Here is a 27,741-nt window from a genome sequence, read left to right as displayed (position 1 = left end):
GCTGTGAATTCGGGTTGCTACCATGTCAGCTGTCACGGGTGACTGCCTGTGAAGTACCCACGCATACCATAAAAGCCGCTTCTGCCTGCAGTTCTCACCCACCAAAAACATCTTCCTCCACCACAGCTTGCTACACATCGCTATCTGCCAGCAAGTGTCTAATCTTCGTCTATTCATCCCCCGTACTTTAACCTTGAATCTGCTGCACAAGAGCCAAACCATCGTTCAGCATGTCACATCTCCAAGTGCCCACGCAGCGGCCAATGTTGCGTCGCCAAACAACGCAAGAGCGGCGCCAGAAGAGTCTGACTGCATTCAAATCATCTGAATCACTTCAAAAGCTCAAGGAACAGGCTGGCACTCTCAATGCAACTGTCGAGGTCAGCATACCTTTTTGGTGTTGATTTTCAATACTGATGTCATGTGATAGGCTATATACGCCGGCTTATCTGCCACGCAATCCGACGACGGCGAGTTGTTCTATTGTGTTGCCCTCCACGACGGCACCTATCCAGTCGACTGCCAAGACAAGGCCCTTGGCTTCTCCAGGAGTGTCACCAGGAGTATCCGTTTGTCTGATGACTCTTCCGAGGCCGGATCGGGAATCTCCACGCCCATGTCGGTGGTGTCGGTGGCTGAGACCCCAGAAGCTGTAGAAGAGGCATTCATCGACTACCTCCGTAGTTACCGAGAGGCGAAACTCTCCAAACCCATGGGCGCATCTTTGACAGCCGAACTCGATCAATTGAGCCCCCATCTGGCCGTACGCTTGTGGGCTGAGTTGGACATTCTCCCATTCATCTTCCCAGTTGAGAAGAATGAGGAACACACGTCCATGTCATTGGATCAACAAGCCGAGTACATGGCCAGGAAGACTGTCAAGCAATTCAACGTCAAGGGCGAGTTGCCCGTCCAGATAGGACCCCGCCGCCAGGTGCTGGTCGACCTCGACGGCAAGGTACGCATATCGGAATTGGAGAGTTACAATTCCACCACCAAAGTCGAGACAACTGGGGCTGCAACCATGCACTACGTCGATTCACTGAAGAAGAACAGCACCAAGATTGCTTTCTTCAATAGTACCGCACAGGGTGGTGGCGTAGCCCTGATGAGGCACGCTCTCATGCGATATTTGCGTCTGGTCGATGTTGATTGCAAATGGTAAGCTTGATCATCTACCAAAGAAAGCCCGTTCTAACAGCGCCAGGTACGTGCCATATGGAAAGAGTAACATCTTCAGGATCACCAAGGACAACCACAACATTCTTCAGGGTGTTGCCAAAGCTGGCGAGCGTCTCACTGATGACAAGATCAAGAAACTCGACGCCTGGGTCGCAGAAGAGGCTGACAAGTGTCACTGGACAGAAACCGGCGGCCCGCTCGCCGCTCGGACGGACGGTGGTGCTGACGTTATCGTTGTCGACGACCCACAAATGCCGAGTCTTGTCAAAATTGCCAAAGAGAATGATCCAGATCGCCCCGTCATCTTCCGCAGCCACATTCAGGTCCGAGCCGATCTCGCTGACAAAGAGGGCACCGCGACCTCTGAAGTATGGAACTGGATTTGGAACCACGTCAAGGGCTGCGACGTCTTCATCAGCCACCCCGTGCGCGCCTTCGTTCCCAAGTCGGTTGATGCAAAGAAGGTAGGATATATGCCCGCGACTACCGACTGGCTGGATGGTCTGAACAAACACATGGATCCCTGGGATGAACAGTACTACATCCACGAATTCAAGGTGCAGTGCTTTGGAGCTGGTCAGCGTCAGATTCTTCTCCCAGACCGGAAATTCATTGTCCAAATCGCTCGTTTCGATCCGGCCAAAGGTATCCCGGATGTTCTCGCATCATACGCCCGACTACGCAAGGTGTACATGAAGGACACTCCTCTATTGGACATTCCACAGCTTGTCATTGCAGGCCATGGCGCCGTCGACGATCCGGACGCCACGAAGATCTTCAAGGAAACTGAAGATGCTCTCAAGGGCGAGTATGCGGAGTTCAAAGACGACGTGGTCATCATGCGTATCGGCCCGTCTGACCAAATGCTCAACGCACTGATGTCGTGTGCTCATGTTGCCCTTCAGTTGTCCACGCGCGAGGGCTTCGAAATCAAAGTCAGTGAGGCGCTCCGCAAAGGCACTCCAATCATCGCGACTCGCGCTGGTGGTATTCCACTCCAGGTCCGCGAAGGCAAATCTGGCTTCCTTGTCAAGCCTGGCGACCACGATGCAGTTGCGAAGCACCTGTACGATCTTTTTACCGATACGGAGCTTCATTCGACCATGTCAGAGTACGCCGGCAAGCATGTCAGTGACGAGGTCAGCACCGTGGGCAATGCATTGTCGTGGTTATACCTGGCAGATGAGCTTGCCAAGGGCGAGAAGCTTGTGCCCAATGGTCAATGGATCAATGATATGGCAAGGAAGAAGGCGGGCATTCCTTACGAGAAGAACGAGGATATCTTGGTGCGCAACGTAGATCTGACGGCCAACTGAGTGCGAATCTAGATGACTGAGAGTTTGCGGCTGGAGCCAGTTTCTGTGGGTATGCTGAGGTCTGGTTCATTTGAGCTGAGTGTCGATGGTGGTTTGGCGTTTGCAGTAGCTTCTTCTTAGCAGATTTAATTGTAGAGCTACAACTAGTTTCTCTTACGTTTTGACGTCCATGCTGTGTTTGAACGAGAATAGTAAGCGCTCCACCATGTTCCCATGACATTGACTTTACTAAACACTACTTTCAAAGGTTGTAGAAGACATAGTACCCTGGTATTCGCGGCCAAGACACGCTGGTCATGTCGACAATACATTCATATGCTCGGTAATCGCCGGTGCGGAGATGTCGTCTACCCCTCAGTACAATACGACTCTACCAGGCACATACCCGGCATGCTCAGCTTCACACCGATTAACATGCCGATCTAGAAGACCATCATGCGCCAACATCCTCACGATATTCGTGGATGCAGTGCGATGGCGCGGCCGGTGCACCACAGGTTGCAGCCACCCTGCAGCAGAGGTGCAGCGACGAAACATTTCTCCGGCCTCGAGTGATGGCGTCGCGTGCCCATTCCTAGACTCATCTTAGACTCCATCTCGTAACACGATTCCGGTGTGCCGCATTTCCCCAGTCGTTCGCCATGGACGTAGCGTCGTCGATGAGGCAGGCGAGGCGATTTCGACCTGTCGCCTGACATGCCCTGCATGGATTCTTTGGGGCTACTTTTGCCTGACAGGTGTGTTTCCACTAAACCGAGGTCACGCGCGTGGCGCCATGGTAGCTGGCTTTAGTCAGACACACCGTCCGAGCTCCCTTTCCCCAGACATGCTTAAGATGATTGACCGCCGGTTGTTGGTTGCGCCCCGCTATGCCACGGCCTCTTCACGGACGTGTACCAGAGGTCTTACTTGACACTGAGAGGTCTTGATATTGAAGAGCAATGTCAAAGGCACGCTACAACTTCAAGACGCGCCCGGTTGCGCACCCAGACGCCATTGTCGCGGGCGACAAGTACCGCTTTACCATCCTCACCGATGGCTTGTTGCGCTTTGAGTGGGCCGAGGACGGCCGCTTCGAGGACCGCGCAAGTACTTTTGCCATCAACCGCAAGCTGGCTGTTCCCGACTTCTATGTCTGGGATCGCGGTCACGGCATCGAGATTGTAACCAAGCGCTTCCACGTTGTGTACGACAAGAAGAAGTTTAGCGCCGAGGGCCTGAAGATACATCTCAAGGGGAATGTGACGGGTACATGGACATATGGCCAGCAAGTCTCCAATCTGGGTGGAACCACACGCACACTGGATGGAGTGAACGGCCGGGCCAACATTGGACCCGGTATACTGTCGAGAGAGGGTATGACTCCTTTGGATGACACCAAATCCATGCTCTTCGAGGACAACGGCTGGATCGCGGGACGCCGAGGTGGAGACAGGAGCGATCACTACATCTTCATGTACGGTCGCGACTACCGGGAAGCCATGCGCGCATTCTACGCAGTCTCGGGAAGCCAGCCTCTACTGCCACGATATGCCTTGGGCAACTGGTGGAGCCGATACCATGCTTACGACGAGAAGGAGTACCTCGCCTTGCACGATCATTTCGAAAAAGACGATGTACCGATGAATGTCGCAGTTGTGGATATGGACTGGCATCTTGTATGGGACATACCGGGTGGTTACAATGGCTGGACCGGATACACGTGGAACAAGAAGCTCTTCCCCGACCCTGATGCTTTTATGAAGAAGCTGCACGATCGGGGTATGAGATTAACATTGAACCTCCATCCCGCGGACGGTTTCAGGCCATTCGAGGACCAATATCCCGAAGTTGCCAAATACCTCGGTATCGATCCAGCGTCCAAGCAGACGATTCCGTTTGATTGTACGGACAAGAAGTTTATGGATGCCTACTTTGACGTTGTACACCACGACCATGAAAAGCGAGGTGTTGACTTTTGGTGGGTGGACTGGCAGCAGGGCAACACGTCCAAGATTCCTGGCGTAGACCCGCTTTGGGTACTCAACCACTTCCATTTCCTCGACTCTGGACGCGGCTCCCAGCGTCCACTGATTCTGTCGCGATTTGGTGGACCAGGAGCCCAGCGGTACCAGATTGGCTTTTCTGGCGATACCATCATCACCTGGGAGAGTCTAAACTACCAGCCCGAGTTCACAGCAACCGCCTCAAACATCGGGTATGGATGGTGGAGCAACGACATTGGCGGCCACACGCACGGCTACAAGAATGACGAGCTCTACACACGCTGGGTACAGCTAGGTTGCTGGTCACCCATCCTACGTCTCCACTCCGACAACAACCCCTTCAACACGCGTGAGCCGTGGCGCTACAACGAAGAAGCCCGCACTATAGTCGAAGACACTTTGCGCTTCCGCCACCGCCTCATCCCCTATCTCTACACGATGAACGCCCGCAGCGCCAGCTACGACGAACCCCTCATCCAACCCATGTACTGGGACAACCCCGAAGCAGACGAAGCCTACAACGTGCCCAACCAATACCGCTTCGGCACCGAACTCATCGTCGCGCCAATCACCTCGGCCCGCTCCACCGTCACGCATTTCGGTGCAGAGAAAATCTGGCTCCCAGCTGGTCGCTACGTCGACATCTTCACAGGCATCGTATACAACCGATCCGGCGAACTCACCGTCCATAGACCCTTGAACACCGTCCCTGTCTTCGCAAAACAAGGCTCCATCATCCCCCTCGACGCCGCCTACCGCCCCGTATCTGGCTCGCCCAACCCGCCTGGTTTGGAAATCCTCCTTGTGGTAGGCGCAGACGGGGCATTCACCCTCATCGAAGACGATGGGACTGGTCATCTCGTCGACGACTGTGGGTTTAGCCTCATCTCCCACGACGACATCGCCACCTCCAATAGTGATGACAACGGCGACGACACCGTAACGTTCATCTCCACACCAATCACCTACAAACAATCCACCGGCGTCTTGAAAATCGGTCCTGCATCCCCCGACCCATCAACCTCCGACCCAGCAATCCCCAAACACCGGTCTTGGAAAATCCGTCTTCTGGCGCACACTCCACCTAAAGGGACGGAAATCCGCGTCATCACCACCGCGCCAGCTACCCGCCGAAACGCCAAATCCCTCCCTTTCACCCTCGAAAAAGCGGACAACGGGACCGTGATTTCCATCGACGCAGTGCCTGTTTCTCACACCATCATCATCGAGTTATGCCCTTCTTCCCCTACCTCCCCGTCCTCCAATTGTGGAAGCGGCCCCACCCTAGACATCATAAACCCCAACCCCCACATCTGGAACATACTCGATAAAGCATGGTTGGACAACGAGAAGAAACGCGATATCTGGTTCTGTCTTGATAACAACGAGCCTGTGCTGAATAAAGTAAGGGCGCTACAGGGGAGAGGCGTGGAGCCGGATTTGTTGGATGCGATGCTGGAGTTGTTGCTTGCGGATGAGAGATATGCGGGGGAGGGGGCTGCGGATGGGGAGATGGAGTTTTAGAGGGTGATGGGAGCTGGGACGGGATGGGAAATGGAGTAGAGGCTGAAGAAATTGGAAATCCAGAATGTAGATTGCAAGAGAGTAGAAAGTAGAAATGATGATGAATATATGAGGTTTGGTTTGTTTGAATAAACTTCTCTGGCGTGGTATGTGCATGTATTTGTACAGATATCTCATCATACACCTATCGACTGGTCCACCTCCAACGACCATAACAGGAAAGACCTTTTCACACAGAATTTTCTCATCCACCACACTCCCCCTCTACGGTCTCAATACCACCCCTTCCTTCCCCTTAAACCCTACCATACTCTCTCTAAACCCATCCCTCCCCAAAATCTCCTCCACCTTCCTCAACACAGCCCCCTCCCTCCTCCTCTCCAAAACCTGCTCCTCTGTCTCCTCCACAACCCTCCTCCTCGCACTCTCCAAGCCCTCAAACTCCCAAACATTCGCCTTCATACCCACCCCATGATACTGATGTTTGACCAAAAACGCCAGCCAAGCCTTCACAACATCCGGGTGACCATCTTGTATCTGAATTAACCGTCGCATAGTCACACGCTCGAAGTTCTCTTGGGACTTTTTGAAGATGAAATTTGAGCGTGGGACGGTCCAGCGCTCGGTTATGCGGGGGAGGGGGATGGGGCCTCGTGCGCAGAGACCCATGTAGTAGGCGGCGCGTACGGCGAAGTCGGCGAAGAGGATGAGGCCGCGGACGCTGTAGGTGCGGAGTTGAAGGTCGCAGGTGGGGACGCCGTGGGTAGGTGTGCGGCGGAGGGGGCGGAGGTGGATAGCGCGGACGTTGAGGGGGGTGCGGAGGGATTCCAGGGCCTGGGCGGTTTGCGGGTCTAGGGGGGGAGGGTCGGTGGGGAGTGTTATGTCGTTTTCTCTGGAACGGGTGTTAGGTGGGTTGTGAGGGAGAGAGGAGAGACGTACTTTGCCAGTTTAATCGGCTCGATACCAGCACGTTTATACAGTTTCAACAAGCCGAGATGATCGGGTGTGTTTTGTAGTTCCTTCCATCGTCGTTCTGCTTCCTTGCGCGTCTGAGGCTCAAACTTTTGTTGGCGTTTGTTGACTTTTTGTTGGCTGGCGTAGAGTCTGGTTTCTTGTTAGCCTTTCCATTCTATCACCACCACCACCTTTCCAAACTTCCAACTCCCAGCTTCCCCAGAGAAGAGAGAAAGAGGTCCAACATACGTCTTATACTCAACAGGATCAATCCCCAGATCCTCCAACCGCTGATCCAACGGCATCTCCCCACTCTCCAAACCCACCCTCAACTTCTCAATCAGTGTCGCATCCCGATCCTCTCTCGAATCGCGCTCATTGTCTTCTTCTGCGCGCGTGCTCTTGTTCCGTGAAAAGCACGGTCGTGTGGTAAAGGCGGGTTGTTGTGTAATCTTTTTGTCGCATTAGTACTTCACCCCTCTCTCGTTCACAGATCCCACATCCTCAATTGAGGTCGTCGAAAAACAAATGATTGCGTACCTTGACCCTCTTCCCCGGCCCCAGAAAAGAGCGCATACATCGTGGCGCGGCCATTGTTCAATTACAGACAGCAGCAAACCGTCAATCGATACACACACGGCCAACCGCACAGCCTAGGAACTTTCTTCCCTCCCGCCCGATTAACGCGCTAGTTCGACAACGGGGCTTGGCATTGTCGGAATACGCCGCGCCTTCCTTTCTCGCGGCTGCCCGCTTGTGGATCTCATGTTGCGGCGTGATGATGATGGGATAGCAAGCCCCTCACGCTTTTGTCTGATTGAAAAGTCACATGTGGTGGTGTCGTTTGTAGCTATCTAACTGCCTCCACCTATCTATCTAACACCAAACCAAACCATCTTCTAACATCCCCACGTCCACACTTTCCCACCCCATTTCCCAAACATCTACCAAAATGCAAGACCCCCTCGCCTCCCCCAACGCCTACGCCCGCGCAACAGCAACAGCAGCATACATCCGCTCGCAACTCCCCCCCGCACTGCAAAACCCACGCGTAGGCATCGTATGCGGCTCTGGTCTAGGCGGCCTCGCCGACACAATCGAGGCTGAGCCAAAAGTCGAATTGGCATATGGCACGATACCGAACTTCCCCCAGAGTACAGGTGAGTGAGTAGTTAGTTGTGTGTGTGTGTAACGTGCGAAACCTTGGATGAGAAAGTTGAGGGCTGATGATGTTGGGGATTTTTAGTCGTGGGACATGCGGGCAAGTTTGTGTTTGGGCAGATTGGGCCCCAGAAGACGCCTGTAGCGCTGCTTGTAGGACGAGCACAGTGAGTCACACCGTGTAACGAGGAAGGTTGCGAGAGAGGAAACTTGGGATATTGACTTTTTTTAATAGTTTCTATGAAGGACACACGATGGACTTGGTCACGTTCGCTACCCGCGTGTGCAAGATACTCGGCATTGAGACCATGATCGGTGAGCTCAGAGTACCAAGTACTACATCAAGTCTATTGTCTAACAAATGGTAGTCACAAACGCAGCTGGTGGTCTCAACCAGACTTACCACGTGGGAGACATAGTTTGCCTGAACGATGTATGTGGTTCCCTTCTACCGTTGATGGCGACTAACAAGTTCAGCACTTGAACATTGCCGGTCTCGTTGGTATGCATCCTCTGCGTGGCCCCAATATCGAGGAGTTTGGCACACGTTTCCCGCCTCTATCGGATGCGTATGACCTGGATCTCAGGAGACGTACTCACAAGGCGTGGAAGAAGCTGGGCCTCGACCAGCAGAAGCGGAAGTTACACGAGGGCGTGTATGCGTTTGTTGGTGGACCAACGTATGTCATTCATCCCACCACGTATCAACGGACGCTGACCTTTCAAGCTACGAGACTCGTGTAGAGTGCCGAATGCTAAACATGCTTGGGGCTGACGTCGTGGGCATGTCGACTGTACCTGAAATCATCGTCGCACGACACGCTGGCATGCGTGTTCTTGCTTTCAGTCTGGTGACAAATGTCGCTGTATTGGATGCAGGCGCTCGTGGAGACGATGCAGAGATCCAAACGATGAACAGGAGAGAACTGACTGAGCACATGAGCAAAGGCAAGGCGAACCATGAGGAGGTCTTGGAGGCAGGACGAGAGGCAGCCAAGGATATGCAGGCGTTGGTCAAGCAGATCCTGTCTGATCTTCAGGACGAATAGGCGTGGTTCCGACCAAATGGTTGACAGCAACAGCTGGAGCGACCATGGTCCGAGAGTAGTCTGGGCTGATAGAGCACCATAGCACAACGAATACAGACTAAAACAGACTGCATCATCGAAACAGGCAGGAGCCCGTAAGCTCTAACCTTGAATGAGAAGGAGTGCCTTGGATATGGACCGAGCGCCATGCAGATCTTCAAGGTTTTACCACCTTGCCTTTGCTTCGCTTGGCTTTGAGCGCATTGTAATAGGCCTTCTTTCCGCTTGACTTGGTCGTCTGAATATCCTGGTACTTGCGGTTGAAGCGGCCACTGTCTTGCTCCTGGGCGATAACCTCCTCTAGCATAGTCTGTTTGCGCTCCTTGTTCTTTAGACGACTGCTGAAGAACTCTGTTGGGCCTTCGATAACGGTGCCAACTTGAGAAAATGCGGGAACGTCGTTCTTCGAGTTATCCTTTTTGTAGTGACGCTTCGGGTCAAGGACACTCCTCATCTTCAAGAGCTGCAGGTCTCGGCGCAATTCTGGGGTGAGATCGGTCTTGGGCATGTTGAACCATTGTGCGCCAGCGTTTGCTTTCTTCTCCTATCAAAGCTGTTAGCGCTGTGCAACTGTAAAGTTGTGAAAGCAAGCTTGAGTGGAATGATGCCTCAGTGTAACTATGAACTAATGGAACCTCAGTGGTGCAGGAGGGCAACCAAGACGGTGCCCCAATCTGCTCAGTAAAAAGATTTGGGATAGATATCATCACGGGCGAGTGAAAAGTGCAGTGTCCAGACGTACCTCTTGCTCCTGCTTCTTGATTTGGAGCGGATCCTCAATCTTCTTGATGCCATTAGCCAGAGCCTGTTGCGTCTTGTCGACAAGCTTGGAATGATCTAGACGCGTGATATTGCCGTCAGTCTTTTCGTAAGTATTGGCGATTTGACCAGGCTGCAGCTTCGGCAACCTAAACGGAGCGTCCGTTTTGACGGCAGGTTGAGCTGCCTCTGCGCGCATGCGGACGGCCGCCTCATTGAGCAGGTCCCGAATTTGCTCATCAGAAAGCTCTTCATCGGTGTCGTCGTCGACGGGCGGCTGGTGCGTTGGCAACTCCATGTTGGCGTTGACAGGGAAGAGGTAGGAAAATTTGGGGAAGGAACTTTTTTGAGAGAAGCGGACGCACGGGCCGCATCGGCAAAACTAGCCCTCTGTTGCCGACATTCGTTCGCGATCAGGCTGTTCAGGACGTGTTGCATGACGGCGGAGGCCTTGAATGGAAGTTATGCTATGGTGGCGCTCGACGCATCTCGCAATCAGGTCCGCCACGTTGAGTTGAAGCCCGCACTCGCTTCATTTTCGATGCGTTATTGGCCTATGACGCGTGCTTGCATGTCCCGGCGCGGTCAAGAGAAAGGGTGTTTGAACAACTCATCGCTGGCATGGCTTCTGGCTTGCACGGCCAATTAGGAGGCGGTATTCTGGCCAATCAAGTGGGCGAGGCGGGTTGAGGTTCGTCTATCTAGTGTGGTGCTTCCTAGTTGTGGTCGGCATGGGCTCGAGTGCTCGAGTCTTGCGACGAGATGTGACGGAGGCGGCAGAAACCACGGCGTCGCTACTGTGCTGTCACTCTACATAGCAGCCCTGGCTTGTCGGCCTTGGTGCGACGAGTATAGCAGGCATATAAGCATGGCCTGAGTGACCTGGAAAAGAGGCCGACTACGTCGAGCAAAGAAGAAAGCGTCTTATACTGCAGCCCGTCCCCGCCGTCTTTTGCGTACCTGAGTAACGTTGGGGCCCTGGCTTAGTTGTGGTTTGTGGTTCGCCGACGTCGTTGGAAACCCACCAACCAAGCACCAAGTCCGCGAATATATACTTGAGCTGGAATTTGATTCGTCGGAACCAAGCAAAGGTCAGTTGCATCTCGGGGTCAACCTCATGGAGAGTTTGTGCAATAGAATAAAGTAAAGCTCATCCAGCATGGCAGGCGCACACGTTTCCGACTCTTCGCCCCAAAAGACAGGTACCTGCGCCTTCCCCGCTCCCTCGCTCTGCACCTTTCCCGGCCACTCAGCACTCAGACCGCACCTCGGACGCAATCACGACTGCGCTCTCCTTCCACAACGCGCCCACAGCAACCCCCCGAGCAGCCATTGGGTATCGCGCATCAACTCCTGCACCCACCCGCCTCATCCAGACACGCTGCCGATAGACGCGAACCCTGCCCATCGCGTAACACTTGCGCAACCCAGAGCAAGCCATGGACCAAGTCAACCTCCAGGGCCACGGCCAGCAGAAGATGCGCCAGTCGACGGCCGCACCCCGCAAATATGATGGTCAGCAGGGCAATCCGCTCTACGACTCTGCCAATGGCGGTCACTATGGTCAGTCGCGCCTCCCCTCACCCTCACCTCATCCTCTGTCGCGCTTGCCATGGGACCATATGCTGACGATAGACTCCAGGCGCATCTGCTTCGGTATGTTCTCCGTGCGCGCCCGCGTCTGTTGCTACTATGCAGCCACTGATATTTAGTCCAGATTGCCGCGCAAAACCAAGCTCCCGATCCGCAGCTCTTCACCGGATCCTGGCAAAATGTATGCGCCCAACCTCACCGCCCTTGTGACTGTACAGACTGACGACGGCAGGTGAACCAAGGTCTCACGGGCAACTACCGTGACATTCTCAACACGTACTGGCAGCAGCAAGTCACCAAGCTCGAGACGGACGAACACGACTACAAGCTGCACCAGCTCCCGCTCGCTCGCATCAAGAAGGTGATGAAGGCAGATCCAGAAGTTAAGATGATCTCGGCCGAAGCTCCCATCCTCTTCGCCAAGGGCTGCGACATCTTCATCACCGAGCTCACCATGCGAGCCTGGATCCACGCCGAGGAGAACAAGCGTCGCACTCTGCAACGATCCGACATCGCCTCTGCACTCTCAAAGTCGGACATGTTCGACTTCCTTATCGACATTGTCCCTCGCGAAGAGGCCCATCCTCACAAGAGAAGCGCTGGGCAGAATGCCGCGGTTCAGTCATCGGCTGCAGTAGTTCCGCCTGGTGGAATGGCGCAGCCCGTACATGCCCAGCACCCCATGGCTCACGCAGACTATGGTATGAACCAGCATCTTGCCCAGCAAGAGGACTATCAACAGCCGGCCATGTACCCAGGCCAGGTGCAGGGCGACCCCAGAGCATATGCCCAGCAGCCCATGTTTGATCCCAACGTGTACAGCGGATACAACCAAATGAACCAGCAACCACAGATGTATGCAGTTGGCGGCCAGCGCGGACCCGACCCTATCGCCGGCGACCCGCAGGCTTTTGGTCGCTACGAGGCCGACCCCGACGACGACGCTCAAGGCGAGCGAGTGGACGCCGACAACTAGGCTCTTGGACATGATACAGTATTTTGATTAGGCTTAGAATCGCTGTTGTCAAGTTGAATACGGCGTTTAGGGACGGTATTGGGCACGGCCGCGGAACGGCTAGATATCATGAGGCGTCACGAGACGGTTATCAGAATAATTCAATGGCAGATACCTTGTATACAGCTACTTCCCGTTTCTTCGCCAGTCATGTACAGTATGTGTCCGCTATGTCATTGCCACCAAAGTTCCGATCCGCTCCGGCAACTAAACAAGGTTGACCCTCACCGGGATCCCTCACCGGGATCTTCCTACACCATGATCGCCATAGCCTGAACCCCACGGGGCACTGCATTCGACGAGCTTCGAGCATTATTGAAGCTTGCTGTCGACTGCACAAGTCAAATTGAAATCAACTCACCGGAGTTGGCCAAGCATTGATTGCGTTGGTTCGGCCAAAAGCAATCCATGTACCTAACTAACCCGCACGTCAGACTGTGTTTCCGTACGCGGGACAATGGGCGGTATTCCCGTCGGAGTATCCGTACCTGCATCTTCACGAGCGGACATCCGACCTGCTCCGGTCAATGGAAACACCGAGGCATCTGATATGGTAATTTGGGTCAACATATCAGCCTCAAAGAGTGCCTGAAACCCCCACCAAGCTCACCAAGCCCGCAGCCGAAACTAATCGTGTTACGGAAACAGCCAGACTACGGTCTAAAGCATTAGACTTCCAGTAGTCTGAGGCAGCATCCCAGACATACTCCCGGTACCCCGCTAGTGGCCTGTGCTTCACCCCACCTTCCTAGGACCAACAGAACAGGCGCGTGGTGTGCAGCTCACTACTTCAAGCCACCAATTCTGCTCTTCTCTCCTCTCATTCTCTCACCGACTCTTCAATTGCTTCATCTCAAACTCCCTCTTTCACATCACCTTCCCACCCCAAAATCATATCAAAATGGTCAAGGCCGTAGTAGCAGGAGCGTCTGGAGGCATTGGACAGGTACGAGCTCTAGACTGCTCCATGTTTACCTGCAAGGGACTTCAGACTGACCCTCAATAGCCCCTCTCATTGCTCCTCAAGAACTGCCAGCTCGTCGATGAGCTTGCCCTCTACGATGTCGTCAACACACCCGGTGTCGCTGCCGATCTGTCACACATCTCCACACCAGCGGTATAGCTACACAAACCCCGCCTACAAAGTGATATACTGAACATCAATAGACTGTAAAAGGCTACCTTCCCAAGGATGATGGCCTCAAGGATGCTCTGACTGGCGCCGACATCGTTGTCATCCCCGCCGGTATTCCTCGTAAGACAGACCAAGTTGATTGCTGTAGAAGTGAAGCTGACGAGTCTAGGCAAGCCTGGTATGACCCGTGATGATCTCTTCAAGATCAACGCTGGCATCGTCAAGGATCTCATCGAAGGCGTTTCCAAGTTCTGCCCCAAGGCCTTTGTTCTTGTCATCTCCAACCCCGTCAACTCCACAGTTCCCATTGCCGCCGAGGTGCTGAAGAAGGCTGGTGTCTTTGACCCCAAGAAGCTCTTTGGTGTCACAACCCTCGATGTTGTCCGTGCCGAGACCTTTGTTGCCGAGATCACTGGCGAGAAGAACCCCGGCAAGCTGTACATTCCTGTCATCGGCGGTCACTCTGGCGCCACAATTGTTCCCCTTTTCAGCCAGGCCAAGCCAAGTGTTGAAATCCCGGCCGACAAGATGGAGGCTCTAGTCAACCGCGTCCAGTTTGGTGGTGACGAAGTTGTCAAGGCAAAGGATGGCGCTGGTTCAGCCACTCTTTCTATGGCTTACGCTGGATACCGGTGAGTTCGGTCCATTGTAAATACAATACACCTGCTAACTATGAGTAGCTTCGCCGAGAAGATCATCAAGGCCTCCAAGGGCGAGAAGGGTATTGTCGAGCCCAGCTACGTCTACCTTCCTGGTGTAGAAGGCGGAGACGCCATTGCCAAGGCCACAGGCACTGACTACTTTTCTGTACCCATTGAGCTTGGTGTAAGTGAAGAATCCATTCTCAAGACTTTTAGTATTTTCACTGACATTCGTAACAGCCAAACGGTGCCGAGAAGGCCATCGACGTCGTCAGCAGTGCCAACGACCAAGAGAAGGCTCTCCTCAAGGCATGCTACAACGATCTGTCAGGAAACATCACGAAGGGTGTCGAGTTCGTCGCAAACCCTCCTGCGAAATAGTGCAGCTCAGTACCTCTTGTGTAACGGGTATCCGCGGGCAGGCTACGAGCCGCCATGATGGATGAGATATGACACCATACGAGACATGATCTGGAAGTGATGAACAATACCAATATGTACTCGAACACGTTTGATGAATGTACCAGTGACAACAAGACGTGTGTGACGATTATCATTATCTCTGTGCAAATAAGACATCATGTCAGGTCCAAGTCCCTTGTGTTTGAATGTTCTTGAATCCTGTAAATCACAAAACACATCTCCCCACAAGCTTTCTTTACCCCCAAACGCCTTGCAATGCCGCTGAATAAAGTCATGCTCCCGCCCACAACGCACCAGCCCCTCAATTCTTCGCCCCCGCCGTCCGTATCTGAAAAGTCGCTCCCGGCAACGCCGCACTCTCTGCCGTAACCGTGGCCTGAATCCCCAAACTAGCCAGACACCCCCTTATCAAGCCCGCAGGAAAATACAGAAATGGCTGTACCCTCGCCTGAGAATTCGCATCCCGACCCAGCGCCACATCACCCGTCTGCGCCACCAACGCCGCCTGCATGGCAGCATCGTATTTCTTCGTATCAAACGACATGCGACCGAGTGGTTTGAAAGTATTGTCCGTCAACACGTAGATGCCGCGGTGGTTTGTTTTTAGGTTGTCGATTTGCTTGCGGAAGAGGAGGGTCCAGAGGTCTTTGCAGAGGAATTTTATGCAGTCTAATGGGGTTGTTGGGCGGGGTGTTTGTCGGGATACTCTGGTGGGTGTTAGCGGGTGTGAAAAGAGGGCGTGTGTTGGGGGGTGAAGGGAGGGATGCGAGATGCGAGGAAGATGGGGAGAGGGGAAAGATAGGAAGAACATTACCTCTCAACAACACCAAGACCAACCCTATACCCCAAACTTTCCAACCGATGAAACACAGCTTCCCTCGCCTCCTCATCATCTACAGTCGCTGTTCCCGCGCCTAGTCCCCCCACCGGCCCACCATCTGTTCCTCGTGCTGTTCCTGCTGTTGTACTTGCTGCATCTCCTCCTACTCCTCCCATTCCTCCACCAGGTCCGCTCATTCCCCCAGAAGAACTCAACCGCCCTTTTTCCCCAACACTAGATCCGCGTATCCATTCTTCCTCGCGTTGCGCCAGGTCGGCGGTTATGCGGTAGGCCATGGGGACTAGTTCTATGAGGAGGAGATCCAGGCAGGATGTGTTTATCAAAGAGTAGGTGGGGTCGGTGTAGGTGGGTTGTTGGGGGTCGGTTGGGGGGAGGGGGGGTTGCGATGTCATTGTGCGTGGGTGTGTGGGTGTGCTTGTGGTGATGCGCGCGCTGTGGTGGTTTTCCAGAAGCTGTGGTCGCGGGTTTCTGGAGAAAGTGTCGCTTTGGGGGCCGGCGATTTGTGGGTTGTGGTGGTGTTGTGGGAGGATGCAGGTGTGGAATTGGGTTGAGCCGCGGTAGGATCGGCTTTTGGCAGGCAGGGCAAGGGTTCACGATGTCATGGCTCGGCAGACGTTTGTTTCGGATCCTCACAACACCATTTCCCTACAACGACGATAGTGTGCAAATGGTTCAAATCTATGGCCGAGATACTTTGACCTTTTTTTCCGAACATTTCTACTATCAAACAATTCCGACGATCCGTTAATGTCCTGAAGCATGTCACGACTTGCGGGTGTAACGTGAAGCGTCAACAGAAGGACTACTCTGCCGCATACCACAGCGCGACAACTCTAATCTAACATCCTCACTCATCTCCTTGGTGAATACGACCAGGATATGGCTAAAAGATCATCAGATTGATGTTTCACACGGGCTTCTACAAGGGTTTCCCGGAGAGACTTCAATCCGAGACTGAATGGCTGGTATATACCGAAGAATGATCGACGGCTTACTGATAAGGTGATCAAAATGATATTCAGGTATCGACTGCTTCCGGTTCTACCAACTCCGCGGATTCTGGGGAGAATTGGTGTCGCGGGTTGTTTGCATCAGATGCCTAGAGAGAGAAATGATATATGAAAGCTCGCAAGCCCTATGTTACATTAAGACAGAATGGTATGTGATATAACATTTGGGTGTAGAATATTTTTATCGAAAGGAATATGGTTACTGATATTCCTATCAAAGCGACGGCCCGGCCGACGGCAGATCAGCATGTTCATGTCAATCCGATAGATTCGCGACATAGTCTGGATTTGACTCGAGAGCACCTGGGTGTCATAAAATACTTGACAGTGTAGTCAAGCACCTAATAGGCGTATTTGGCGACTACAGTGGCCTTTGTACACTAGTATGTCAGGTATCTTATGACATCCGGGTGTGCTCTTATGAGTCTACAAACCATAACTTGGTGATCTCCAAGTCTACTTATCGCGACCCCAATTGGAGCAGTTCCGTGTCTCCAAAAACCCCATCTGCGTTGATTCGTCGTTCGCGGGGTAGATTGCTAGCCGGACAGGGGTGTTTATCACGACTCAATGTCTATTCTCTTCCGCTATCGGCAGCTGCGTCCATACCTTGAAGATGACATCACTGTGTTTGGTAGCAAGCGTTGTTAAGCGGCATACCCACGAATATCAACATAAGATCCCCATCTCATTGTGAAGCTGCGGGAACAGCAATAATGTGGTTCAGAATATCCAGGTTTCAAGTACTGAAAGTCTGCTGGTCTTCAAACAATCAGCACGCATCAACAATGTTAACTTGCGGTACACACATAGAGTTCTAAACCCCGGCTTATCGCACGAGGTCCCCATGTCGTGCCGCTCGATCGACGCTACGCTTACCACTTTGCAGTACGTTGAGCAATCATACCAATGAATGCTTGCTATCTGTAGATGCAATCGCCGCGGAAACTCCGTAAACAACCACCTTCACCCATGAGCACACGGCCGCATCTTGACGTATCCTAGCCGGTAGTTGGAGTCGAACGGGACTAAAACTATATGTTAAGCTCTCGAGACTCCTGGTGAGGAAGACTTGGAAGTTTTCCGCGCTCTCTTGTCAGATTCTGTTTGGCCTTCACCATGGCTGACGCAACGAAAACACCGCTCCCAGTGGGGGCCGGATATGGTATGTTGTATTTGTCGACATCTAGGTATCGTGGCTGACAGATTTAGGTGTCGTTGTTGGAATTGGGTTCTTCTTTGCGTTCATTATGATGGGCATCTCCTATCTACAGAACAGATACACCCGTTACTCGACCTACCAATCTGAGGAGTTCAATACCGCCTCTCGATCAGTGAAACCAGGCCTCATCGCTTCTGGAATCGTGTCAGCTTGGACTTGGGCTGCTACTTTGCTGCAATCGTCCACGGTGGCTTACCAGTACGGTGTAGCCGGGCCATTCTGGTATGCTGCCGGTGCCACGGTACAGATCCTCATGTTCTCTATCCTGGCATGTAAAGTCAAGCAAAACGCGCCAAGGTGCCATACATACCTGGAAATCATCAAAGCCAGATATGGCACTCTGGCACATCTTGTCTTTATGGTGTTCGCTTTTGTCACCAATATCCTTGTTGGCAGCCAGCTTTTGCTGGGTGGAAGTGCGGTTGTAACCAGTTTGACCGGAATGCCAGTTTACGCGGCCGTCTTTCTGATCCCAGTTGGTATGTCAAACCTGTGACAATGTGTTGGAGAAATGCTAACACCGACAGGTGTGTGCGCCTATGTTATCCTCGGTGGCTTGAGAGCGACATTCATCTGCGATTACAGCCACACGTTGATTCTGATGATCATCATCCTCTACTTCATGTTCAACGCATACGCAGTCAGTCCATTAATCGGCTCACCTGGTGAGATGTACGAGCTCCTCAAGAAAGCCAGAACCCAGCGTCCCATTGCTGGAAACCACGAGGGCTCGTATGTCACCTTAAAGTCGAACTTCGGTCTGGTTTTCGGTGTCATCCAACTGTGCTCTGGATCTGGAACCGTCTTCCTTGACCAAGCATACTGGCAGCGAGCGATTGCTTCTAAACCATCAACCGCTGTACGCGCCTATCTTCTCGGAGGCCTCGCTTGGTTCGCGATCCCATTCGGCTTTTCGACGACACTCGGTCTTGCTGCAGTTGCACTCACAGACAACCCGCGATTTCCTACGTACCCAAATGTACCAACGACTGGCCAGATCTCATCTGGTCTCGCCGCTGCCTTTGCCGCTGAGACCTTGCTCGGACAGGGAGGTGCTGTCGCACTTTTAGTAGTGCTTTTCATGGCAGTCACATCATGCGCGAGTGCGGAGCTCATTGCTGTGTCTTCGTTGCTTACGTTTGACGTGTACAAAGAGTACATATCGCCAAAGGCTGAGCCAAAGCAGCTTGTCTTTGTTTCGCATATCATGATCTGCGTATTCGGACTGACAATGTCCGTTTTCGCTTGCATTTGGCACGCAGCCTCTATTGACCTTGGCTGGCTTTTCCTGTAAGCATCTATCTCTACCTTTCCTGTGCGATGCTATACTAACATTTTAAAGTGTGATGGGTCTACTTATCGGCGGCGCTGTCTTCCCCACCGCATTCGCTATTACATGGCGCAAGCAAACTCGCGTAGCCGCAATCTCTGGGTGTCTTTCTGGTCTCGCCGCCGGACTCACAGCTTGGCTATCAACAGCAAAGGTCTACTACGGAGCGATCAACATTCACACGACTGGACTATCATACCCTACGCTCGCCGGTAACCTAGCAGCAATCATGACTGGACTGATCGTAACAACCACAATCACACTGATTAAACCCGACAACTTCGATTGGGAAATTACCCGCTCCATCAACGCCGTCGTCACAGACGGTCTCTCCCACGAAGATTCTCCAATACCCGAGCTCTCCGACTCCTGCGAGAAGAGCTCCGTAGCAGAACCCACCACGCAACCAGCCGCTGTAGCAGAACTCCCACCGCACCTCGCACCTACTCTCGAAGAACCGGACGACCCATCGACACTCCGTCGCGCCTTTAAACTCGCCTGCATCTCCGCGTTCCTGCTAACATTCATCCTCGACTTCTTGCTACCGATGCCAATGTTCTTCTCGCACTACATCTTTTCCAAGGGCTTTTTCACTGGCTGGGTCATCATAAGTTTCATGTGGGTTTTTGCTAGTAGTGCGATTAGTTGTATATTGCCGATTTGGGAGACGAGGGGGACGTTTGCGATGCTGGTTAGGAAAATTAGTCAGGACTTTAGGGGGAAGAAGAGTTGAAGTGGTAGAGTTGACGTTTTTTGTGAAGTAGGGGTTGGTAGTTTGGTTGTAATTAGAAGGTATTGTTTCAACGACTTTGTGGATCCGCAATATATGACTATGCAATGAGGCAAACGATATGTGTGCGCGTAACGACTTCTGCAGGGCGTTTGTCACGCCCAGATAGACTACCTGGATGCCATTGGAAACGCAAACTAAAATCAGGTTGGGCAACATGTAATGTACTCTAGCTCAGCCCTACGTTCAGCCCTTGCGCCCTTGTCGAACTATGGTACACTAGCATGAAGTCAACCCAAACTCTTCTTTGGAGTCATATTATAGTAATAAGTCCCTGTTATAAAAATCAATATCTCTCAACTTCTCGCTATCAACATGGGAAAACGCAAGCCCCACCGCGCCGGACGACCCCAAAAGAATCTTCCGACCACAGAGGCAGACCAAGCAAACGGTATAATCTACTTCTACATGCCCGACGAGCCACCATACGGAGTATCCTGTCAGTGGCACGCAAGCCCCTTCAGCATACCCACCTCCTCGCTCCAATGGCTCATCGACACAGCGCCAGCGCCGGTATCACCACCATCACCTCCTCCAGAACCAACGCCGACACCAGCATCAAACAAAGGAAAACAAGCGATCCCTCAAGTCCCCCAACCCCCCCTAACCGCCGGACAAATCCTTTCCACCCACACAACCAGTATCCCATTCACCACCGCGGAACAGTCCTACATGTACCTAAAATCCCTCTTCTTCTCGGAATCCTTCACCTGCACGCGCATCCTAAGCACCGACGATCCTAAGGTCTGCAAGAAGCTCGGTTCCTCCGTCCCGAACTTCTCGCAATGGCATTGGGATCGCGTCAAGGAGCGCGTCGCACGCGTGGTGAATTGGTACAAGTATACAGATCCGCGGAATGAGGCGATGAAGAGCGTGTTATTGATGACCGGGGAGAGGGAGTTGGCGGAGGCGAGCCCGAGGGATAGGATTTGGGGAATTGGGTTTAGGAAGGAGAAGGCGGAGGAGAAGAGGGCGGAGTGGGGGAGAATCTTTTTTGGGGGGGGTTGTTGTGGTGGCGGTGAGGGAGAGGGTAAGGGAGTGGCACGAGAGGGAGATGAGGGGGGAGGTAGTGGGGTGGGAGTGGGATGGGGAGCGAAGAAGGAGCGATAGAATTTTGGACTATCAGATGGTATGTATCTACGAATTGGGATAAATCTTGACAAGGTGGGCCGTAGTAATCGTCTTTCTATGTGCCTTAAAGAAAATGATAATGTGGCTGCCTGTTGGTTGGCTTTGCACTAAGTGCGTAAAGGGAAATAACGATAACTAGGAATGCATTCTGTTCGGTGGTTCTAATTGATATCTACGAACATAGGTGCTACGAAGGTATACCTAAGCTCTTGCGCAAGGTGGGCCGAAGTCGGGCCGAAGTGTCCAGCAGCCGACGTCTCTACCGATACTCACGATCCGACACTGGAAGTCTTTTCTTTCTGGATAGCTAGTAACTCTGCTTGTATCGGTAGTGACAGTGTATAGCATTAAACATCAAAGCTTGTTGGCCTCTGCACCCATCCATCTACTCGGACTGTCAGCTTATTGCCGTCAATAAAGCGTTCAAGAGCGCGGTTTGGCGATGCCTTCGTGAAGGCGTCTGCAGGATTGTCTTCGCCATTGATCCAGCGGATCTCCGTGATCTCGCGACGCTCATATGATTGGCGCAGCGCCATAATATCGATCATGAGGCGCTTCTCCTTCGTTGTCCCAAGCTTTACTAGGCACTCGTACAAGGAGTACGAGTCTGTACAGATAACCAAGGGAATTGCAGGTAGTCCAAGTCGTTCTGTAACTATCCTTAGCGTGGTTGCAACCGCGATGCCTATGTCAAAGCCGTTGACCATGCCGTAGATCTCTGAGGCCAGTACGCTCCGTGTGATGCGCTTGCACTTTGTAGAGCTGTAGTGGATCACGTTGCCTTGTATTGTGAAGGTGTTGGCGCCAATGGACTCGTTGACGAGCATGAGGACAAAGCCTAGCTGTGAGCTGAGGTCCTTGTTGTTGGCAAAGGAGCCGTCTACAAAGACTATCAACTTAGCCTCCGTAAGGTTGACAGTGACGTAGCGTAGGCCACGAGTGAGATTCTCCATCTGCCATTTCAGGCGCTTGTTGAGTGCCTTAATGTCCTCGTCTGATGGTTGCTGCGCTTGAGCAGCTACGGACAGATCAAATGATGCCTCTGGTTGGCATGTTGATGCGATGTACGCTCCGCGGGCGCGTTGCTCGGTGTACTGTTGCGCGCGGTCGGGTGCCCTAATATCAACAAGCCTGATCCTTCCTCCTTGTCCTTTCTGCCTGAGGATTAAGACTCTGCTGGCGTCCATCGTAAGTGTACATCCATTAAAGTCTAACTGCACCTCTGGTGTCAGCATAGCCTTTGGTTTTGATCTAAACTGCGCCTTCTGGATCTTTTTCTCTTCGCGTGATAAGAACGCGGTCGTTCCGAGCATGAGGGTGTCGTCTGTCTGCATACCGACGATGCCGAAGACGTCTGCGTCGTCGCTGTTCGTGATCAACAGGCATGGGTCGTACGTAGATGTTGACATATCTAGTTCCTTGCAGTGGTGTCCGTGATATGTTGTCCACCAGTGGACTCCTGCCTCCGCGATCCCATATAGTGGCTTGATCACGTGGAGTATCGTGCCTTCTGGATATCGATGTACCAGCTCGGTAGGGAGGTGTGCGAGTCGTCCTCTTCAGTGTTGTCTGAGCCTGTGGGTATGCCTGCGTAATATCACGTAGCTCAACGCTCATGCCGCTTTGTACTAGCCCAGGCGCCAGCGACATAATCAGGCGCTGGCTACATCGCTGGATGGTTGGCGACTGCGTTAAGATAGCCTCCTTGCCATAGTCTTGGTAGCCTTGGATAACCAGACGGGATTTTCTCATAAGGCTTAGTTGTCTTTCCCTTGACCTCACGTACTAGGCGTGACTTAAAGATCCGGATCTTGCTGTGTAGCCTCTCGTCGTATTGCTCAAACTTGAAGACTCCACGACCTACTAGGTCGCTGATCTCTTGTCATCAGACGCTTCAAAGGGGCGCCTGAGGTTGTGATCACGCCATCGTTCCGTAGCTTGATAGCTAGCTCAAGATCGTCCTGCTCCTTCTTGGTGATGTACGCGTGCGCCTTCCGCTTGTTCTTTGACCCTGGAGGGCGGCCTCTTCTACGTGGTTGCGCTGCGGAGGTACTGCTATCGGCTCGTGCGGCTCATTCGGCTCATTCGGCGCGTGTGGCGCATCAGGGTCGCTCCACAGGTGGTCTGGTCTGTAGTATGGCTTAACGACAGTTGATCTGAATGTCGCTGGACCATTAACCATGTCGACAGTGATGTTGTGGCCATCTGTACTGGCGATCTTGTACGGGCCATTCCAGCCATCACTCTCTCTCCATACTAAGACTTCGCTCTGGAGTGGGAGCGCGAGCATGTCTGCAGTGGCTGGTCCATTGCGGGTGTTCAAGGCGTCTGCAACTTGGCGCTCTGCAGTGAGCTTGCGCAGGGCTTTCGTCGCCTTTTGAATAGCCTCGCTGCGTTTGACCATTGATGGTGATGGCGGTGACTCTGCAGTCATTCGTGGGTACGCTCCAAAGACTAGTAACGTCGGGACTAGTCCATCAGGGCCAGCAGTATCGTTAACAGCCTTCACAGCCATCTGGAGAATCGCGTCGTCGGACATAGTGTCAGTGAGTTCTGCATGGAGTATGTCCCATGCCCGGCGTAGAGGGGCATGGTACCTCTCAGTTTTGCCGATAGACCAGTGCGCCTCCGTAGGTACTTGCTTGCATGTGACTCCCATGATCTTTGCTTCTGCGCGGAACTCTGCGCTCGCGAAGTTAGTACCTGCATCATGCGTGATGATGTCGGGTGGTCCCTGGTAGGTGTCGATCCATAGTATCCGCAGTGCTTGCCATGTTTCTTTAGCTGAGATAGCGCTGAGGAACCTCGCGCCTTGAAACGCTGTTGAGGAATCGACCACATGCAGTACAGGTTTGTTGCTTAGGTACATTACGTCCACCAGGATCTCATAGTTGAAGTGGTGATCATCCTTAAGAGTGAATTTGAATCGGCGCGGCGCGGAGCTGTGGAGCTGGCAGTGGTGGCAGAACTTAGTGACTTCTTCTAGGGTTCTTTCTTCGAAGTCGTTATGGCCAGCATCCTTTAAGAGTTTGACTAGTCGCGTAACAGCTGGGTGTCCAAACCGTCGATGGAGCCGTCGCAATTCTGTCTCGTTAGGAACATAGTTGCTCTCTCTCTCTTGTTTAGATGGAACCAAGGATGTCCCCATTTGCGAATCACCGGATGTGTACGTCATCCTGAACCAGCTCGTCTGTCGTATTGTTGAAGTATACCTTTAAGCGGTCCATGTCTGCAAGGCATAGCAAGAACGGCGTAGGCGCCTCGAGCACTTCGAAGTTGATTTTTCCGATCTCCGTAGAGACCTGCACGGTGCCAATCGACGCTGTAGCCTCGCCTTTTCCGAATTTAATAGACGCTTTCCCTGCTGTAGATGTGTCTAACTTAACCGTCGGATCTTCTCTCGTAAGTGCGAGGTATTGCTCCTTGCCGACCGTGGATACGTTTGCAGCGCCTGTATCTGGTAGGATTCCTTGGTACACAGATCGTGTGTAGCGGTCCTCAAGCAGGAACTGCGATGCTGGTGCTGACGGCGCGTCTCGGCTGTATATGTCGTCGCCCGAGATATGATGCAAGAACGCCTGGTCTGCAAGGCATTGCTCCTTGAAGAACTGGTGTTCAGAATGTGCTTCCGCGACGTCGTCATCCTCGTCATCCTCGCAGTCTTCCTCCTCTCTCCAGCCTCTCTGATTGTACTGGCTGGTGTGCTCGATCCCTTCGTATTCTGCAAGATGTACGGAGAAGTCCTCAGGGGCTGTGCACCTGTAAAGTATAGCGTAGAGAAGAACTGCGCACGGGCATCTTTGCGCTCTTTATCTGTGTGGTTGGTAGACCAGCATCCTTCCTTCCGGCAAACAAAGCATTTCTTCCTCCAACGTGGCTTGAATCCTCGTCCGTTGTCGTCGCGCTGCTCGCCTCCTCGGTATGCTCCTCTGGATCCGCCTCTGAATCCTCCTCCACCTCGAGATCCACCTCGGATCCTTCCATTGCCGTTGTATCGGCGGTCTAGGTAGTATTGATCTTCTGTGACCAACTGGGCGGTGTGTTGCCGTGCTAGGTGTGTTTCCACTGCGGATCGTAGATCTGAGAAGAGTCCTTCACAGATTGTGGCTGGCTTGAACAGTGCCATCTCAAGTTCTGGTACTCCTCGGCAGGCATTGATGACCGTAGTGCGGAGGGCATCCTCACCCTCAAAGTTCTTGCCAAGGGCACGCTGGCATAGCTGCAGCTTGTCAAGCAGGATCTGCAGAACCTCGTGTAGTCCCTTATCAGGGTTCTCTGCGCGGGTGCGAGCGAAGTTGTAGTCGTCCAGTCTGTGTAGTAGTGCTGGTGATGGACGTCATGGTCGAAGTGGTTTTTGATTGCCATGTACGCATCAGCAAAGCTATCATCTCTCTCTACAACCTGTATGTAGAACGTCTCTGCACGCCCGGTAAGGATACGGGGAAACACTGCGTGAAACTGCTCCTCCTGGATATCTACCTGCCAGCAGATGCTGAAGAAGATCTTAATCTTATCGTCTAGGAGATCGTACGCATTCCCTGTATACTTGTTGCTATTGTCCCATAGCTTAGAGAACTGCGTGATCGTATTGGCTTCGAGCCGATCGTTGCGAGACCATCGCGGCGGTAGCGTCTTGTACGGGTCATGTGGTAGGCCAAGGGGTCTGTCAGGTACTCGGTTTGTAGGTTGCTGAGGGAAAGGTGTCACCTCGCGGTATGCGGTCGCTGGGGGTCGTGTCTGTGTCTGCGGGTACCATTGTTGTGGTTGCATAGCCTGCTCCGTTTGTCGAGGCTGTGGTCCTGCATAGGCATTGATCGCGTAGGGCGGTTGTTGTAGCTCTTGATATTGCGGGTGGCTTCGAACGCCTTGTCTCACTCTATACTGCTCGCCCTGTGACGGACGTTGTGGCTGCGGCTGTAGCGGTTCCAGTGGCTGCGTCTGTTGCAGTGGCTGCTGCGCTTGTCTATCTATAGGGGCTGCTAGATGTGCGTTCTGCTGACGCTGGTACGCCTCAGAACGTTCGTCAAACTTCTCGGCCTTGAACTCTGCAGGGTCCCATTCGGGAGCGTTTTCTCCTCCTAGTAAGTTGAAGAGGGAATCAGCTACTCTAGCCCGAAATTTGCCTGTATAGACTCCCCTATACCGGAGCACAGTCTTCAGAGATCTTAGCGTAGTGCGCTCAACCTTCTGGAATAGCTCTCGTGTCCATCCTTCAAAGTCCCATTGGTAGTCGAAGTCTCTCATCCCATTCCATTCCTACATGGTAGTCGTGGATAGCCTTCGCGACCCAGGTTGTTGCGTGCGTCTCGTCTGCATCCTCTGGTGCGGGTACACCCCAGAGAGATGGGTTGATATAGTCAAACGTGACTGTGTATGGACAGTGTCGCATAAGGTGTTCAGCAGTAAACTTCGCTCCTGGGGATATAGTTTCTGCGCGCTTGCTTGTATTGCGTTCGGATGGATAGTTGAGTAGTTGCTCTTGAACATCAGCGTCTGTATCGCCAGAGTTGCTCTGGCTGCCTGCCATCGTGCCGGTGTATATTGACGCGTTGCCTTGTCTTGTCTAGCTGGTTGGTCGGTTCCAGCGCTTGTGGTTGTACGTGATAGGATCGTCCGGGGACGCTCGTACGGAATCGCTACGCGTTGCTGACGCACTATAGTCGTCCCGAGACTTCTCGCGTCGGGATATCAATAGTCTGTCGCTCTGCGCTGCTGACGTGCTGTAGTCGTCCCAAGACTTCTCGCGTCGGGATTTCAACAGTGTGTCTTTGTGCGTTGCTGACGCGCTGTAATCGAGCTTCGGCCTGGATTAGCAGCTTAGAGGGAGGTTTTGATCGCTATGCGTTATCTCTGCCTCGCTCTGTTCTTAGCACAGAATCTTCTCTCAGGAGTATAACGTCGTGCGTTAGGGAGGCTGTCAAAGATGCGGTCTGTCTCTTCTTCCTTGCTGTCTGTGATCGCCTCAAGCAATCACTGATCAGTGTTGGTTGGCTTTGCACTAAGTGCGTAAAGGGAAATAACGATAACTAGGAATGCATTCTGTTCGGTGGTTCTAATTGATATCTACGAACATAGGTGCTACGAAGGTATACCTAAGCTCTTGCGCAAGGTGGGCCGAAGTCGGGCCGAAGTGTCAAGCAGCCGACGTCTCTACCGATACTCACGATCCGACAGTATCTTCCTTCCAAAAATGTTTCGTCACCACGAACCGTGCTAATGCAACGAATAAATACTATGCTAAAGCTCACAATAGAAGTCAATATAAGAGTATTTCTGCAAAAGTTAATTGGTTGGAAGAGTCGAGTCTATTATAATTATAGCCTAGAGCACAGTTGTTGATATGGTGCGGGGCTAACAGTCGCTCCAATTAGATTACACAAATAATGATAATGTATCGCTGCACAAGGAATGCTTTTATTCTTCATTGCCCGAGAACCACTTATTGTAGGCAACATCTCTGAAAGTTCATAAATTTCTGCTGCTTCCAGATCAGCACAGTTGCGGCCGTGCTGCATGCGCAGTGACGCTACACATGACGCTGCAGGAACGTCATGATCAGAAATCGATGCATGTACAAATAAGACCCGAGCCCATGTATCACTTCATCTCTTTATCCCGAAAGAAACTCCGAACTATTTCTT

The 27,741-nt window shown here is 52.7% G+C and overlaps 12 protein-coding genes across 12 annotated transcripts; 6 read left to right on the top strand and 6 right to left on the bottom strand.

Annotated features, from left to right (window-relative positions):
- Positions 1-230: 230 nt before the first annotated feature.
- PtrM4_016940 (Glycos-transf-1 multi-domain protein) lies at positions 231-2,498 on the top strand (the record flags this gene model as incomplete). Its single annotated transcript, XM_001931584.2, has 3 exons — positions 231-380; positions 431-1,161; positions 1,208-2,498. The coding sequence occupies 3 exons, from the start codon at positions 231-233 to the stop codon at positions 2,496-2,498; spliced, it is 2,172 nt and encodes a 723-aa protein (XP_001931619.1).
- A 941-nt stretch (positions 2,499-3,439) lies between these two features.
- On the top strand, positions 3,440-6,046 carry PtrM4_016930 (Alpha-glucosidase, family 31 glycosyl hydrolase; the record flags this gene model as incomplete). The annotated part of the gene is made up of 2 exons (XM_001931583.2): positions 3,440-5,887; positions 6,044-6,046. The coding sequence occupies 2 exons, from the start codon at positions 3,440-3,442 to the stop codon at positions 6,044-6,046; spliced, it is 2,451 nt and encodes an 816-aa protein (XP_001931618.2).
- Positions 6,047-6,516: 470 nt separating this feature from the next.
- PtrM4_016920 (RpsJ, Ribosomal protein S10) lies at positions 6,517-7,555 on the bottom strand (the record flags this gene model as incomplete). Its single annotated transcript, XM_066103252.1, has 5 exons — positions 6,517-6,537; positions 6,569-6,899; positions 6,947-7,111; positions 7,211-7,413; positions 7,502-7,555. The coding sequence occupies 5 exons, from the start codon at positions 7,553-7,555 to the stop codon at positions 6,517-6,519; spliced, it is 774 nt and encodes a 257-aa protein (XP_065965454.1).
- A 358-nt stretch (positions 7,556-7,913) lies between these two features.
- On the top strand, positions 7,914-9,171 carry PtrM4_016910 (Pnp, Purine nucleoside phosphorylase; the record flags this gene model as incomplete). Its single annotated transcript, XM_001931581.2, has 6 exons — positions 7,914-8,121; positions 8,208-8,289; positions 8,358-8,437; positions 8,491-8,555; positions 8,600-8,802; positions 8,850-9,171. 6 exons carry the CDS (start codon positions 7,914-7,916, stop codon positions 9,169-9,171), a joined length of 960 nt encoding a protein of 319 aa, XP_001931616.2.
- Positions 9,172-9,367: 196 nt separating this feature from the next.
- PtrM4_016900 (rRNA-processing protein FCF2) lies at positions 9,368-10,267 on the bottom strand (the record flags this gene model as incomplete). Its single annotated transcript, XM_001931580.1, has 2 exons — positions 9,368-9,754; positions 9,953-10,267. 2 exons carry the CDS (start codon positions 10,265-10,267, stop codon positions 9,368-9,370), a joined length of 702 nt encoding a protein of 233 aa, XP_001931615.1.
- A 1,141-nt stretch (positions 10,268-11,408) lies between these two features.
- PtrM4_016890 (uncharacterized protein) lies at positions 11,409-11,785 on the top strand (the record flags this gene model as incomplete). The annotated part of the gene is made up of 3 exons (XM_001931579.2): positions 11,409-11,532; positions 11,612-11,625; positions 11,687-11,785. 3 exons carry the CDS (start codon positions 11,409-11,411, stop codon positions 11,783-11,785), a joined length of 237 nt encoding a protein of 78 aa, XP_001931614.2.
- A 1,693-nt stretch (positions 11,786-13,478) lies between these two features.
- Positions 13,479-14,734, top strand: PtrM4_016880 (Mdh, Malate-lactate dehydrogenase; the record flags this gene model as incomplete). The annotated part of the gene is made up of 6 exons (XM_001931578.2): positions 13,479-13,523; positions 13,584-13,694; positions 13,745-13,832; positions 13,882-14,344; positions 14,393-14,537; positions 14,594-14,734. 6 exons carry the CDS (start codon positions 13,479-13,481, stop codon positions 14,732-14,734), a joined length of 993 nt encoding a protein of 330 aa, XP_001931613.1.
- A 343-nt stretch (positions 14,735-15,077) lies between these two features.
- PtrM4_016870 (trafficking protein particle complex subunit 6B) lies at positions 15,078-15,892 on the bottom strand (the record flags this gene model as incomplete). The annotated part of the gene is made up of 2 exons (XM_066103251.1): positions 15,078-15,483; positions 15,591-15,892. The coding sequence occupies 2 exons, from the start codon at positions 15,890-15,892 to the stop codon at positions 15,078-15,080; spliced, it is 708 nt and encodes a 235-aa protein (XP_065965453.1).
- Positions 15,893-17,746: 1,854 nt separating this feature from the next.
- Positions 17,747-19,912, top strand: PtrM4_016860 (PutP, Na+-proline symporter; the record flags this gene model as incomplete). Its single annotated transcript, XM_066103250.1, has 4 exons — positions 17,747-17,792; positions 17,840-18,328; positions 18,377-19,139; positions 19,192-19,912. The coding sequence occupies 4 exons, from the start codon at positions 17,747-17,749 to the stop codon at positions 19,910-19,912; spliced, it is 2,019 nt and encodes a 672-aa protein (XP_065965452.1).
- Positions 19,913-21,447: 1,535 nt separating this feature from the next.
- On the bottom strand, positions 21,448-22,509 carry PtrM4_016850 (uncharacterized protein; the record flags this gene model as incomplete). Its single annotated transcript, XM_066103249.1, has 1 exon — positions 21,448-22,509. One exon carries the CDS (start codon positions 22,507-22,509, stop codon positions 21,448-21,450), a length of 1,062 nt encoding a protein of 353 aa, XP_065965451.1.
- A 536-nt stretch (positions 22,510-23,045) lies between these two features.
- On the bottom strand, positions 23,046-23,969 carry PtrM4_016840 (uncharacterized protein; the record flags this gene model as incomplete). Its single annotated transcript, XM_066103248.1, has 1 exon — positions 23,046-23,969. The coding sequence occupies one exon, from the start codon at positions 23,967-23,969 to the stop codon at positions 23,046-23,048; it is 924 nt and encodes a 307-aa protein (XP_065965450.1).
- Positions 23,970-24,255: 286 nt separating this feature from the next.
- Positions 24,256-26,627, bottom strand: PtrM4_016830 (DUF1421 multi-domain protein; the record flags this gene model as incomplete). The annotated part of the gene is made up of 4 exons (XM_066103247.1): positions 24,256-24,851; positions 24,893-25,410; positions 25,515-26,254; positions 26,361-26,627. The coding sequence occupies 4 exons, from the start codon at positions 26,625-26,627 to the stop codon at positions 24,256-24,258; spliced, it is 2,121 nt and encodes a 706-aa protein (XP_065965449.1).
- Between the last annotated feature and the right edge of the window lie 1,114 nt (positions 26,628-27,741).

This window comes from Pyrenophora tritici-repentis, chromosome 1 (genome assembly GCF_003171515.1).
Source record: "Pyrenophora tritici-repentis strain M4 chromosome 1, whole genome shotgun sequence".
NCBI lineage: Eukaryota > Fungi > Ascomycota > Dothideomycetes > Pleosporales > Pleosporaceae > Pyrenophora > Pyrenophora tritici-repentis.
The sequence above is the reverse complement of the archived record's forward strand: the minus strand, read 5'-3'. Positions and strand labels throughout refer to the sequence as shown.